Source organism: Haliotis rubra, unplaced genomic scaffold, assembly GCF_003918875.1.
Source record: "Haliotis rubra isolate DU_JTF1 unplaced genomic scaffold, ASM391887v1 Scf82, whole genome shotgun sequence".
NCBI lineage: Eukaryota > Metazoa > Mollusca > Gastropoda > Lepetellida > Haliotidae > Haliotis > Haliotis rubra.
The window spans coordinates 2520487-2536849 of record NW_025767546.1 but is presented as its reverse complement, the minus strand read 5'-3'; the positions used below and the strand labels follow the sequence as shown (position 1 = coordinate 2536849).

The 16363-nt window shown below is 37.9% G+C and overlaps 2 protein-coding genes and 1 long non-coding RNA gene across 3 annotated transcripts in view; 2 read left to right on the top strand and 1 right to left on the bottom strand.

Annotated features, from left to right (window-relative positions):
• The first annotated feature begins 637 nt into the window (after positions 1 to 637).
• LOC124262007 lies at positions 638 to 2600 on the top strand. Its single transcript, XR_006894487.1, has 4 exons — positions 638 to 756; positions 1199 to 1238; positions 1613 to 1703; positions 1947 to 2600. It is a non-coding gene; the product is annotated as an uncharacterized LOC124262007 (long non-coding RNA).
• Positions 2601 to 4886: 2286 nt separating this feature from the next.
• On the bottom strand, positions 4887 to 10956 carry LOC124262072 (U1 small nuclear ribonucleoprotein C-like). The gene is made up of 4 exons (XM_046696494.1): positions 10953 to 10956; positions 8703 to 8804; positions 8135 to 8239; positions 4887 to 6048 (listed from the first exon to the last, which is right to left on the bottom strand). Exons 1-4 carry the CDS (start codon positions 10954 to 10956, stop codon positions 5933 to 5935), a joined length of 327 nt encoding a protein of 108 aa, XP_046552450.1. The 3' UTR covers positions 4887 to 5932.
• A 1771-nt stretch (positions 10957 to 12727) lies between these two features.
• Positions 12728 to 16363, top strand: part of LOC124262071 (nuclear pore complex protein Nup160-like) — a 62613-nt gene continuing 58977 nt past the window's right edge. The window contains 2 exon segments of the mRNA XM_046696493.1: positions 12728 to 12818; positions 15826 to 15946. Of these exon segments, the coding sequence (XP_046552449.1) occupies positions 12728 to 12818; positions 15826 to 15946 (212 nt within the window).

The following is a 16363-nucleotide window of genomic DNA, read 5'->3' as shown; positions in this document are numbered from 1 at the left end:
AGGTGAAATGCGTCGTACGTATTTCGCTCATATGGACGTGCCGAACTTGTACTCCCTAACTTAGATAAGTAAGAAGCCATGATGAAGCATGAATACCATAAACATTATACTGCCCTCAGTCCTGAACCATTAATGCCGAGCGCCAGCGCCAGATAGCAGACAAATACCATATTTTAACGTCGCTCTCGGGGATCGAACCCGCCTCTCCGGGCGGACGAAGGTGGACGATTTTCTCGTCGTACGGAAAAAGTTTACAGTCGTTCCACTAAAAACTCGAAGCAAGAGATGTTAGGGTGAAATAATGTCTCTAATATAAAGCACGTCCACAAGTCCGAGAATGGTCATTCATGGTAAGAGAATTAGTGGAGCATAAGTTTAAAAATTCATGTTTGTCTCAATGTCAGGACCTGAGGCAGGTCGTGCAACCTTCATGTTTGTCTCATCAAAAGAATTTGTATTTCTGTTCCGGCCTTGTCCCCTCACCGTGTTAACAGCTAAAAGCGTGATCATTGAGTCTAGTCTATATGTTCTGTTGCCATGGGAAATGCGGTGACTTGTGCATCTATATGTCGTAATGCCCTAAAAAACTAATTCCACTGACATAGAAACACTATTGGGTAAATATAGTGTTAAAATCAAGGTTAATATATTTATGTGGCATTACTATAAAAATCCGATATTTCAGATACCTTACACATTTGCAAAAGATGGCATCCTTTCGCAATGGTGATGAAATTGTTTGGGTGAAGATGATTTGTAAGTATTTTCATATTTCTTGTTACTCTAAAAGTATTAGTGTTATTCTTTACATGTGACAAAAAAAGTATATATTTGCAAGGCGAACCATATTCTTGTCCCATGAATTATTGTCACTAAAAACCGTTTATATTCTACAAAATAATATTTTTTTAGTATGGTATACCCCAATCTGGCAGATATGGTATACCCCAATCTGGCAGATAAAATACAACATGCTAATAGCAAAATTGTAAATGAAATGAAATGTGTGCAGGTGTAATCCTTTTTTTTCAGAGGTGAGGTTGTACTAGTGCCCAGACTTAAGCTGGTTTTGTAGAAGACTGCTGGTTTTAGCCCACTGAGATACCATGCCGCAGTTAAGAATGAATACCCACTCAGACACATAATACTGACTCCGATCCGACCAGTCCTTGTTGTACCCATTAATGTTATTTTACAGAGACATGGAGCTGTTTGAACGGCTCGACAAAGCTGTAGATGTAAGTATCTCTTTATATGTATATCTCTTTCAAATTGAAAAATCACTAGTGACTGTAAATATTATATTTTTTCAGACCTATGTCACTAAAAATCGGATACACAATGTAGATATTCCATTATACGTGTCAGGAAGGCATGAGCAATACGGTTTGTTGTTTTGCATGGTTTATACAGTTTTATCTAGCCGAGCAACAGCAGCCGCAACCAAAAGAAATTCTGTGAATGTGACTTAGTTGATGTGTTAAATAATACTTATGTTTAAAAGAAATATAATTTACATTGAGTGTTAAGTGAGATTGCTTTGTAAGACACAATATTGATTCTAATGTTTTAATATGTGTTATCTCATGATATATTTTGTATATTTTTTCAGGGATGTGCACATGACACGGCTCCTGAAGGTCGTGTCAATACAACAGAGGTGTGCCCAAATCTGGCAAATTTTGGAACTGCTTCCATATTAAGTAAGTAGTTATTTTTCCCCTTTTTTGGACAGTAATAAAATCTTTTTAGGTTATCATAGCTGACTGACGGAATGACGGTTTGAGTAACTTAAATCATACATGGTTAAATTGTATCTTTACAATCATTCAACTAGACAGTTTGATGTGATTGAAAACTTATTGACTCAGTAGATAAGCCATCTGTTTATTCTATAATGAGGTGCATCACCTACACGTGTAAAGTAATATTTTTTTTTTTTTCAGAAAGATGGACAGATGAAGATATATTGTATTTACTGTATGTAAATAAAATATAAAATAGATTGTAAATAAAATAGATAAAGAAAAGAAAGCAAATGGTAGAAAAAACTTAGGATCACTAAAATCATTCGTAGAGAAACCAAAATGGTGGCTTTCATATTCTATGTGAAGAAAAAGAGCGAGCATTTCTCCATGAAAGTCCCCTAAAAAAACCATGAAATGAATTTATTTTTTCAATGATGTAAACAAACACTGCACTGAAACCTTGCAAATGTAAGGCCAGTCCGACCACTGTTGTCATGGGAACACATGGGAATTTTTCTACAATTCTTGTAACATTTGGTCCAATTTTTAGAACAAGTTATTACATAATTATTAAGTTATCAAAATACGATAAATTTGACACCAAAAAGCATAAGTTTTGGCTTTACTTACACAATTTGTGCAGCAAGCCAAGAAAAGTAGTTTCAGCCGTAGCAAGCCATTACTCTGTACCTAGCAAACCGTAACGGCCACTAGCAAACAGTTACTGTTCTAAAATTGGGAAGCAGTGTGCCACACGTGTGTTACAAGTTGGGTTTGTTGTGTAGCAGCAGATGCTACTATTTCTTGTCATGTGTTTTTAATACTGTTTGAAATAAAGTCATTTGTGCTTCAGTTAATGAATTTGTTAGATATTCAAACAGAACGAAACCCATGCTAATGTTGTCTTCTCAATAATCCCTGTTCAACAATCAGTCAATCTGTACAATAATTGGGTTAATTAATCAGTCAATGTACACAATGCCTGGAAATTTTAGACAATGTACACAATGACTGTGTGAATCAGGCAATGTACACATTGACTGGTTATTTCAGTCATTGTACACATTGCCTAATTGTAGACATTGACTGTAACATATACAGGGTGTGATGAAGGGATGCCTCGTCACACCTTGTTTATAATTCTGATCTTCCAGGTTCAGCCACATATTATGCCTGATACCCAGCGTTCACACGCACTTGCCCCTGAAACCAAGGTGCTCACTACCCTGATATTTTTCTCGGGGTTTTTTCTCCACGTTTTCACTTGGTTCAAAAACTACTTCCATCGTCTTCTTGACTATGCAAAAGGAGATAACTCGTGACTCGCTTTTCTCTATCTCTCTCACCAAAGAGTCTCGATCTAAGCTTAGCTAACATTTGTGTAACTTGTAGCTAAGACGATTGTAAAATTGGCGTAACTTTCAAAGATTGATCTTAGATAAGATCAGTTAGTGGAACGGCACCCAGGTTACTGAATTGATCTTCAGTAACCCATGCTTGTCGTAAGAGGCGACCAACAGGATCAGTTGGTCAGGGTCGCTGACTTGGTTAACACGTCATCGTATCCCAACTGCGAAAATCGCTGCCATATAGCTGTGGCGTAAAACTAAATTCATACCACTCCCCACACCCACCCCTATTTCCTTATTCGTTTATTTTTTTTTCACCATGCAAATTAGCTTTCGTGTAGTTAAATACTTGAAATTTAAGATACGAGTTTGGTGAAAAGGATTCATTACTAATCAATATGGGTTGATTTGATTTGGCGAACGTTTCGTTCATGTGTTGTTGTTTTTTGTCGTTCAGATTGAGGCCATAAAGAAGATACTGGCCTTATGATTCCCCGTAAAGACTTTCTTTTCATTATCTGAAAATAACAGTAAATAGAATGTGTACGGGGTCTCGAGTTGTTCTTTTGTTCCCTAATCGATCCACTGGATATATATGCGTGTTAATCACAATTCACTCAGATGTTTTATGTCATTTGCGGAAGGAGATACAATGATAAAGTAAGTGTATAATTTCAAGCTGTTGCAGAGTCTATCGAATGTTTGTCAAGTACCATAAACAAATATACATTGTTTGTTTTATAAGCTAATTTAGTGTAATGACTTTCTTAAAATTGATAAATGAACTTTTCTATTCCTATGATCCATTTCGTTAAGGTCATAACATGTGTTTTGGGGGGGGATATTGATGACTTTGTCTTCTTGTTTGCGTTGTGTAATAGTTACAATCCAAGTTCAATACAGCCAATCTGTAAGCATTATCTTATGGTGTGGCACCAGATCCTACAGCTCTTCAGAGCAGGAATGACAAGATGTCGTAGAATATGCAGGCTGAAACCCAATCATGGCTCTTCAAGTGAAGATGAGTTCTGTGCAAATAAGATTTGTGATGAAGCAGACGAGATGATCTTACAGCTTGACGACTGCATGCACCTGGAGTCTGAATGCAGCAACTGCTTCACATCTTTGCTTGTTAATACGTGGAATACAGCTATCCGAAGGAAGTCAAATCTTTGGCAATAATAAAGTTTGTTATAATTGAAAAAACATTAGAAGCTGTGGTGACAATCCTTATTCAAATGAATTACCTCTTCCTGTGAAACTTATTCTTCCAAAAAGTTTGTTCTAATTTTAGAAGCTGTGGTGACAATCCGTACATTCAAATTACTCTTCCTGTGAAACTTATTCTATTGGTTGTGCTTGCTTACAGTATGGTACATGTATGTGTGTCTCTAGCATACTATAAGCACATGTATGGTATGTGTCTCTAGCATACTACTATGTATGCAATACTATGTATGTGTCTCTAGCATACTATAAGCACATGTATAATGGTATGTGTCTCTAGCATACTATAAATGGTATGTGTCTCTAGCATACTATAAGCACATGTATGGTATGTGTCTCTAGCATACTATAAGCACATGTATGGTATGTGTCTCTAGCATACTATAAGCACATGTATGGTATGTGTCTCTAGCATACTATAAGCACATGTATGGTATGTGTCTCTAGCATACTATAAGCACATGTAATATTGTGTGGTGTTAAACTGACCAAAGTGAACAAACCAAACTAAGTTTGCATGTATAAACCAAAGTTCAAATCCAGCAAAAATAACTAACAGTCATGATAAATGTAATTTTTATTCTGATGTGAAGTTGAAACATGTCATGATGTAACATACAATGAAGAAACCTGGATATATCTCATTATAAAATCCCTGGGATGCTTGTCCAAAACATAACTTCCAATCATGAGGCAGGCGACAAGTGGTTAATTAAAATTATAATAATGCTCTAAAATACACACCACATAAAAACAGATTCTTATCTTGGCTTACCCCCAAACCCATACCAGAAAAACGTATTCAGTTCTGATTCTTTCATTGGAATATCATAATGTTAACATTGATACTGAATATATTCGCTGTTGTTTGTGTGGACATGCTTGTGCTTCCAAAGCTAGGGACTAAAAATGACAGAATACAATATTTCAGTTCCATAACGACATGTCTGTTAATTGCTGGAAGACAGCCCAATCCATTGCAAGTCATGCATGCTGACAGCCCAAACACAAAGATCATGATTGGAGAGAATCTCAAACCAAATCCTCTATCAGACTCTTTCCATAAAAATATTACAGCATACAGCACATATGAACAGAGTCGGAAAACTGGCGGCGAGTTCTATCTCACAGTTATATAATTTACCCTTTCTAAACATAGACTGACTGAGTTTGGTTTTACGCCGCTTTTAGCAATATTCCAGCAACATCACGGCGGGGGACACCAGAAATGGGCTTCACACATTTTACCCATGTTGGGATTCGAACCTGGGTCTTCGGCGTGACGAGCCAACGCTTTAACCACTAGGCTACCCCACCACCCCTCTAAACATAGAAATTTTTCTATAATGATAAGATGAATCTTATTCACATACCAAAAACATTACCTCACTTACATACAGCCATGCTGAATATGCAATACAACTGTTCAATTACTAGCTTAACAAATTGGGCTTTCTTGGGGGCAATAAAAGGATGTAATTTTCACAAACTCCAGTCATGATGGTTGCAGTAAGGAAGTCACCATCACTGTCAACAAAGTGTCCAGTACAACAATGGTCTCGTCCTCTGTGAATGTCAAATGTTTATCTATTTTTCTTCGCCATGACCTCACTTCCTTGGCATTTTGTTGGGTGGAGGTCCTGCCACTAATGGTGGCCTCATGCCTACTGACATCATTGGGTGCATCGGGGGGCCCATCGGAGGTCCCATTGGGGGTCGCATTCCTAAAACCAAGGCAAAAATGTGATTGATAAACAGGCAGCGAAGAAATCTACAAAAAGAAGCATGTCAAAGGGCTGGAGGAATTGCTTTCCAATCACCTGGACTAGTTCATTTTTTCACTCAAGAATATTTCTTGACATGATCTTCATCATTTGTAAGAATAAAGTGCGAGTGCTTGTTCTGATGTAAGCCTAACTTACCTGCTTTGAAAGGTATGCAACTCTGCCAATTGCAATACCTTAGATGGATTTTAGCTTTGAGTGAATGAGTGAGTTTGGTTTTACGCCGCATTTGGTAATATTCCAGCAATATCACGGCGGGGGACACCAGAAATGAGCTTCACACATTGTACCCATGTGGGGAATCGAACCCGGGTCTTCGGCATGACGAGCAAATGCTTTAACCATCAGGCTACCCCACCACCCCTTTTAGCTTTGAAAGAGACGTAACTCTGCACAACAAATTACACAGCCTTGGATGATTGGGCAATTTGTGGCCTCCACCCTCAATGGCCACCACAGTGACGTGTATACATGCATGCAGACACATTAGCTTGTCTGGACTAATGCCAGTTGTTTGTGACAGCCCTGAGATACTATTCTACAGTCTAACATACAGTACAACCAGAAATTATTGAGACTTTAAAGATTATAATTTTAAAAAATTTCTCACTCATTAATCACGCATTAAAGGTGAATATTAGCAGAACATAACTCCAGATTCAAAGACAGGTGAACAGTTAGTATTTTGTCAAGTCACTATGGGCAGCAATGGGCAGCAATGCAGGCTTCAATGCGGCGGGGCATACTACTGATCAAAGAAGTTAGAAAGTCGTGGTCCATGCTGTCCCAATATCGGACTACTTCTTCTTTCATTTCAGCAATATTTGTCAGATTTTTCTTATTGACACTTTCCTTCATAAGTCCCCAAACATTTTCTATTGGATTTAGGTCAGGGCTATAGCTTGGCCAATCTAATATTGTCATATTTTGGGTCCGAAACCAGGCCTGTGAATGCTTTGAACGATGTTTTGGGTCGTTGTCCTGCTGGAAAATCCCAAAATCTCCATGGAACATGTGAGCAGATGGAAGTAAATGTCCCTCGAGAATATATGTGTACCGCTCACTGTTCATATTCCCCTAACACAGATATGCCACCCCACACGTTAACTTTCGGACTGTACTTTGGGCTGATACAAAGGTTTTTCAGTTTGTTTGGTCCAGAATTTCAGTGTATTAGGAAAACAGCAACACAGAACTTTCATTTGAGAAAATCACATTGTCCCAGTTAAATGTTTTTTGCTGTAAGCACCAGTTCAACCTTCGCTCCTTTTGTTCAGGTTTCATGATCGGTGATGGAATTCCTCGACGTTTCTGCCAACCCATTGCATGCAGCTCAGTTCTAATTGTCTCCTTACAGACAGCCACAGTTCCTCTATCAATCATATCCAGCCTTAAGTTTTCTAAACTCCTTCGTTTGTTTTTAGAAACAAGAATACCAAGCCGCCTCCTGTCACCGACAGTCAATTTTCTGGGCCTACCTGCGCCTCCCTGGTGCTCAATGCCATATCCATTTGCAATATTTTTCAAAACACAATAAACAGTGGACTAAGGGGATGCCTGTTCTAAGTGAAATCACTTAAGCTGATCTGATGTCCTTGTTATAATACTCTAAAATCAACTTCCTCTTCTCTAAATTATCCATACTGAGGATCACTGAAAATGCCGTCTGCTAGCAAGTAAACAAAGGGGGATAACTCTTCACAAACTAATGAAAAAGGATTATTGGAGTTGTCTCTCTTGAATGAAACCAAGCACTTGATAGCTGGTCAAGGTTGTTTATACTAGAAATCTAATTAAACATATTCCTAAAATTCTCAATAATGTCTGGTCATACTATAGAAAACCCACTCCAACATGGCATACTGTCCAGCTAACCAGTACTTGTTTAATACACTTAATGACAAGTGCTAGAGTAACAAGAAGGACTATATTTTAACATCGTTTGGTGCCATGCAGATAGGGTTACAAGGCCAAAATTCCACCCTCATTGTTTCCAAAGAACAAAAACGTCTGAAAAACTGCTTACCTGGCATCATTGGTGGCATGGGTCCTCCATGGGGGTGTCCCATCAGTGGCATCCCTGGGGGTACTCCTCCCATAGGCCCACCTGGACCAGGGGGACCTCCCTTACCTGAAATATACAGCAACATCATTATCGTCATGGAAACAATCAGGCAGAACACAAAGGAGATGCTCCTTGTCATATAACTCTTTAGTCCACCATCTCTTTGTTATAATTCTACACACACTTTATCTCGTAGTTTAATAAAGAATCACACTCAAGAAAGCAACACAATGAGAAGACAACACAGTGATGAGTCACCAATTATCAAACATTATCAAGAGACATGTCCATCCAAATACAGGTAAAAAAAGAAACCCACTCCCAAGGAGAATAAAAAAAACCCCATTAATCAAAACAAAAGCAACTTCAAAATGACATAAAACAGATAATTTCTTCATCAAAATATTGAGAAGGTTGCAAAAATAGTAATTCTTAAAATGGCGAAGGTACTACCTGCATGGAGAATTGATGCAATCATCACAAAGGATTGATAACAAAAACGTATCATGTTTCTTCAATGACAACTTACCTCCAAGGTTGGCTGGTGGGGGAACCATGGCGCCTTGCCCTCCTGGGCCACCCCCGCTGCCGAAGGGGTTGTTGGAGATCTTCCCTGCCTTGTATGCCGCAGCTGAACAAACAGATGTATAGCATACAGTGATTCTACCTTAACAAGACCAGTATTCCCAGTATTTCCTGTATGTCATCTCCACGAGGAAGGAAAGCCTGAGAACATGCTTTTAGACCTTTACCACTTTTGTTAAACCCACAAGGAAAACAAACCTAGTAATCAGGATGAATCATCATTTACCTGCACAACTACTGACTTCTCAGCTAAAAATATGGCCTAAAATAATCAAAAGCTTAAAATTGGAGACATTTCCTGCCATTTATCAAACAGGCTTTTCAATGATAAGTGACATGTATAAAAGAAGAAAACAAAATAAATCATGTTCTCCCAAACTCTATGAAATTGATATAACATTTATCAAGCAACAAATAAATGTACATAATCCTTATGAAAATGGGAGTATTGATCAAAATTGGTAACTCCCTTCACCTCAAACTTGCTAAATATACCATATTTATATTGTTTTTAATATACCAAGGAAGCCACAAGTAGGGCACATGTTCAAAAACAATGATGTTGGAAATATTTCTGACAAGTTGAAGTCAGGGAAGTAAATTACAGTGGTTCATTGATTCATGATATAATTTATGAAACTCATAAAAAAATAACTTCAAGAAAAAAGGCAAAAGCAACACTTTCATGTAGTTTCACTACATAGAGATTGAGAAACATTTCTCATAAATCCATCCTGCAATCAAATTATTCTTCGACCGTACTCCCTTAGCAAACATCAATCTTACCACAGTTGAAATAAAACAATAATTCATGGTTGGTTTTACACAATGCTAGGATATATTTCTTTGGGTTAAATAATAGTATTCAATCAATAGAATTCATCCCGTTATATTATTGTGCATGTTTGAACTTGTTCGCGGGGAAACGTGTGCACAGCTGATTGCTATTTCCGGCTTTGTGTATGAGACAAATACGCACGGTAATCTTAATTAATTTATAGAGCAAAAACTGTAACTAAAATTACACAATGCTAGGATATATTTCTTTGGGTTAAATAACGGTATTCTGTATTATATTTTACTGATGACTGCGTCAGAATTCGTCCGCTATATTATTGTGCATGTTTGAACTTGTTCGGGAAACGTGTGCACAGCTGATTGCTATTTCGGCTTTGTAATGCAGAGACAAAATACATGGTAATCTTAATCCCTGCAAATAAAACAATGCCCAGCAAAACAACTTATAACTTAAATGGTAATTAATCTTGTCGGTAGTGATGTTTAATTGCAAATTTGACGTCTCTACTGACAAAGTCGCCTTCTGTTGTTTGTTCACGCTAAGTGATACGATGTTGTTTTCTTACCCCTGGAAAAAAGTTTGACTAAAGTGTAACTCATGGATAAGACGACCCCCTTCTACAGACTGCTTTTTGGTCCTCAAAATTCGGGCTTATAGACGGTCATATACGGTAACATTTTGCAAGCAACAAATAATGTACATAATCCTTATGAAAATGGGAGTATTGATCAAAATTGGTAACTCCCTTCACCTCAAACTTGTTAAATTTGAGGTGTTTTGTTTTTAATATACCAAGGAAGCCACAAGTAGGCACATGTTCAAAAACAATGATGTTGGAAATATTTCTGACAAGTTGAAGTCAGGGAAGTTTAGTCAACACTGTAAATTACAGTGGTTCATTGATTCATGATATAATTTATGAAACTCATAAAAAAAAAAACTTTCGGAAAAAAGCCAAAAGCAACACTTTCATGTAGTTTCACTATATAGAGATTGAGAAACATTTCTCATAAATCCATCCATACATAAAATTATATTCAAAGCGACATAAGTTTAATGACCTCAAAGTTGTATGAAATAAATAAATAAGAGACGACATAAGTTTAATTGTTGTATGAATAAAGTACAAAGAAAAAGGAATAGGGATATAGGAAAGTAAGAAAGTGGAGAGGAAAGAGTAAGACCACATGATAAAACATGATTTCACTTGTTGGTGTTTTGACAAGGTAATAATGTTAAAACATGACAATGAATCAAGAATCTGAAGAATATGTTACATTATCTACATCAGCATATGACACTAATACAAATTGTATTCACTTCCATAGAATGCAAAACAATGTTGTGGCCAAAAGGGCATAATCAATGGCTCTCAAAGATAAAAATCAAACTTACCCATGTCAAAGACATGGTTTATCTGATATATCTAGCAAGAGTGAGGATTTGGGCTGCTTTTACATTATTGCAGCAATGTCATGGTCTTACACCAGAAACAGGCTTCACACATTGTTCTCATGTGAGGAATCAAACTCAGGTCTTTGGTTTGAGTGAGTGAGTGAGTGAGTGAGCAAGCGAGCTTGCAATATCACGTCTGGGGACACCAGAAGTGCACTAGGTTACCCCATCTAGTAACAGAGACAGTTTGTTGACATGGATGAGGAGATAATAGCGGAAACTCACCGAGTCATGGGTCAGGTAGGTGTCACAGTAGTCACAATAATACCTGAAACACAAGAGAAACAATAAGAATCATGTTGGCATACAAATGTGTACTTGGGATGATGTTGGAGTGATGAACTTTAGCTTATTATGAGTTAATTGAATACTTGTTATATAGTCAAGAAGCATGTTAAGAAACAAGGAATTAGAGTATGTGTATGTTAAAGTTTGTTGTCTAATGGAACATTTAGCAATAGTTCAGCCACGTGAATGCAGTCCCATTTTGCAAATAATCGAGTCTGGATCAGTCAGTTCTGTGGTTGATAGCATGAACAATCATCAACATTAACTGGGTACAAGGACAGTTAAAGAGTCTGAATAACATATTGAGGCATTCCCACTTGAGTTGCTTCTTGTGACCAGCAAAATAGTGCAAGGAACATCTTCCAACAGACTCATTAGGATGCTGACCATTCTTTGATTAGAATACACAAGCTCATAATCACCATGATTACAATGACACACAGTAAACAAATGATCTAATTCTGACCACATAATTGAAATAAATTTCTTCTTGTGAAAGCAATGCGGTGATATTGGGCCTATATTAAACCAGCTCCACATAGGCAAATAGCAGGCCTAGTTGTAAACAGCCAGATGTCAGAACATTAAAAACAAATTCTGGCCTTTGTTTTTACAGTTTCATCTACCAGAATTTACCGTAAGCATTACATTTTTGTGCTGAGATATTTTAAGATGTGGTTTCATCTTGCACACAGTAATAAACATATAATGACTAAAACTCACTTATATTAAACACATAATATGTAATAATACTCCGTTGTTGTTCTAAGCCCTTTCAGGCAGCTCAAAAAGACAAGAAAGTAGGCCTAGCATTGGAGACAACTGGTAAACAAAATTGCACAAACAATAGCCACTGTCAAAATGAGTTAATCATTAAAAGGTCTCTCGGCATAGGTGATAATAAATGTGGTAAACGGACATACTTGGGCATATTTGATGAAATAAAACGCCGTTGTTAGTTTTCGTTCAGCATGCGTCGATTTCTGCTTTAGCCGCACGGGAAGTTGAAGTTGAAGTGGATTACCAAATGTGCATTTAAAACGAAGTACGAAAATGGCATTTTGTCAATTCTAACAACTTGATCTAAAGTTCTATGTATTGTATAGTAACACGAACAGTGACAAGACTCTTAGTTACAAGATATCAATTTGTGTGATTTCAAACATTTATTTAATATAAAATGTATATCTTGGTTCGTTCCAGTTTTTGTTACGTGTTTTGAATAATATACTCTCTAAACAGACGTGCACAATAAAACTACCGATCACTTAACAGATATGTGCAAAGGTTTATGAATCAAAATGTCTAAATTGTATAAGTATATAATTAAGTAGCTATTTCTTTAAGTGTGAGCCAAGGAAGACTTGTGTTATTGAATGAACATTGACGAAGCATAATTCAGGCTGGTTCTGAAGTATTAACTAAAAATGGCGGAAAGCTTGAGCACGATTCTGCATCGAGAAGTTGTTGTTACAGCCTCAACAGGAGTACGGTGGAAGGAAATAACAGTGTATACCGGTACGAACCTTAGTGTATATGTGTATTCTTTACATTTGGCTATATGATACATGTTGGTAAAGCTTAGTCAGTGTTGTGTCATAAAGCTTGCCAGAAACAAACCGGCAGGTGCCCCTGTGCATATTTCGATCAGTTTTAGAGCCGGCAAACATGAGTAGAACTTTTGCCAAAGAATGTTGTACCTAGTTTCCGGGTCGTGTGCAGATGCAGTATCGCTCTTTTGCAGGAAATTGCTGTATCAAAGATATTAAATGTTAAATTCGATAAGCTGAAGGCAGATTTACCTGGCATCGTAGACATTCATCAAGACATAAATGATAATATTGAGTAAACATTAAAGGTCACATGCAACGTAAAACACAACTTTGCAGATTCTGATACCTTTAAGGTATGGACTTACCGAAACAAATCATTAAAACTGCAAATTCAACTTATAAAGTTGAAAAATAACGCAATGAAAAAATACGTGCGAAATCCGAGTTCAAATGATTCACTAATTTCCCCCCAGGGCTTAGGGGAAAAGTGGTTTCAACAGCTGGGCTGCGCTCATAGCACATGCGCAGTGAAATAGGTTCGCGCAGCTTGGAAACGGGTTGTCCGGATTACAAGGTCGTGAGCAGGAGTAGTCTAATCAAAATAAATAGTAAATAATTTACTCATGACATAAAACTAAAAGAACCTTGTTAGGATCTAGATCTACTCAGCTATGTGTCAACCAGTGAGGCGTTGGACATTTCAAGACGGAAAACCTTCGCTGGCGGTGAATACTCGGTGAAGGCTTTGGTGTGAGCTATTTTTCTAATGTTTTGTTGATATTACAAGCACGAGCTTTTTATATGTTATGACAGTAGATTACCGATTTAACTGTTTATATAATTTCATTTGACTATTTCACCACACGTTTTTCTTACCGAGTCACTTTCTCAGATCGATACTTAAAAGCAACGTCATTATTTAGCATTGTCAGAATTTCTAACTTTGATATAGATAGGCTTCTGTCACAGACAAGACTCAATGTCTGTTTTATTGACACCTATGTGTCTGCCTGCCTGTCTGCTAATGACATTATACAATACACAACTTCGATCACTGACCACATGCAATTTGAACTTAACAGCTATCAGGCTATACACCATAAACAAAACGCAGTGTTTTATGGCCAGAGTTCGGTCTCTGTCACATTATGTAATTACACAGACAGGCAGGTGTGATACTTGTACACATGACATGTCATGATGTCTGTTGATTGCAAAATGATATACACAAAAAATGAGCATGTATTTACAAAACCCAACATCTCTATATATACACACACAATGAGCCGTGAGAGCATCGGCAAATGAACCAGCCGTTACACTTGGGTACACACCCACCCGCTCTGACTGGGTTCGGTATCCCGGCTGCTTCGTTTCTCGGGAAGTAAACCCAAGTACAAAATATTGCACTTTTGCTTTGCGATTGTACGCTTATAATTTTGTTTTATATGTTTTTTCATAATCAGCAATGTATATTATATGTCATGAATAAGTGATAATTGTGTTTTAATTATGTTTGATTTTTTGGTTGCATGTGACTTCTAAATTATCATTTGCACGTCTAGCCAACAAATTGGAGACTACACACATGGGCAAGAGTGTATTTTACCCTCGCTGCTCGCTGCGGGGCAATTATCGTGCAATAGCGCAACCACGCTGTCTCGCTACATCGCGGTAACTGCTCCTTCTCCCTTCATTTGCCAGTCAGACATCCTTAGGGTTCCAATCCTTAGGGAGCTGATGCATCTTCAGAGTCAAACAACCCTTTATGCTCCTTAGGATTAGGGTATGGCACCCTTTACGAACCTTAGGGTTAGGGGTTAGGTTTAAGGAACCTTACGATCCTTTGGGCTGGGTTTAGGGTATGGCACCCTTTCCGATCCTTAGGGTTAGGGTTGGGAGTGGGGCAGGGTTTGGGAACCTTTCCAAATCCTTAGGGTTAGGGACCTTTTCCCATCCTTATTTAGGGTTAGACCTTACCTCAGGGCAGTGTAATCCTATTATATCCAATTGAAACACATTTCAGTCCATTCGGGACTCGTCTGTACAGTCCAAGAAACAATGGTGCGGAAAAAACAAATGGGAAGGGCGTGGCACAGTGAGGCAGAAGCGCAAGGAATGTAAACAAACCATTGTTTTCATTTCTCACGTTATCGCCTGACTTCTGTGCAAGTGACCCATTAAACAAGCATTCATTAACTGTAATGGCGTCCACTTATTACGTCACTAATTAACAAAGTCAGTAATCCGACGAAGCACATGGAGCCCCAGCAGCGCTAATTAATTGGCTAGCCACAAATTATGGCTCAGCATGGCTATGGCCATCCTCGATAATCTCCAGGGTATACGTTACGATAGCTCTCCACTATACCCTGGACGCATCTATGGCTTGGCCCGATGATTTTATTACCCCCCTTGGCTGACTCTGCATTCTCACAGTAGCCAATCAGCTAAGCCACCATTACAACCGAACTTGCCAGTGTCAACAAAGATAGCGGTCGCAGCCGCGAAGGTTTGTTCGCAGTGCAACTCAGATTTTTGGGGAAATCATACAGACAAATTTACAGGTCTGAAACTTTTAAAAAATATATGCAAGAACTCCTTCAACCTCTTTCAGAGTACCTCTGCATCAATTGTGTTGCCAAGTTTAATCGGTTAGATAATTTAAGAAGTGAAAGTGAGCTGTGATTGGTCCGCTCAACTTAAAAAAATTAATTAAAAAAATAAATCATGAACATGATCAAGTGTCATGTTTTATGGAGAAAAATTTAACCGCGGAAGTGTACTGAGGTAAGAAATCAAGTGGCACTCTCAAGTTAGGTGAGCACAAATTGTTAGCTTTGGCTAAGCATTCCTTTGATGTCCAGGAATATGAACCAGTCATAATCCCTGATCAGTATCCATGCTCTGTGAAGAAAAAGCATTGAGCCCACATATTGTGATAACTAGGAAGGAATATGTTGGTGTTTCAGGTGCCTCCGCCAGCACCCTACAGGACATCAAGGTACCTGAGAGTTGTGGTGGATACTGCTACAGAGATGTTGAGGGTACAGGACTGGAAAACTCACCTGTCAGAAACAGATTCATATACTGGTGAGTAAGGCTGTTACGATTCACTCGCATATTCGGTGAATCGAACCGAGGCCCTTTATGAATTCAATTCATTATTCGTTGTCGCCAGAACCGAATATTAACGAATATTTCCAATTTTTTTAAGGGAGTGTGTTTTACTTGAACCCTTATGTTCTTTTTCAAAGTGAGATATGCAATTATGGAATATGTACTAGCCTTGCAGTAGCACAAGGCATGTTAGTTTGCCAAGGTCACACATGGTACTGTCCCTTATAAACTATTACATACCAAATCTGAGTGTCATGAGATCACTGGTTATTGCTGCGACAAATTAACACTGTCAACATGGGCGTTCCATATTGTACATCAATCACTTAACTACAATATTGTATTCGTGAATAATTATTCATATTCGTTACCCAATATTCATGATACATA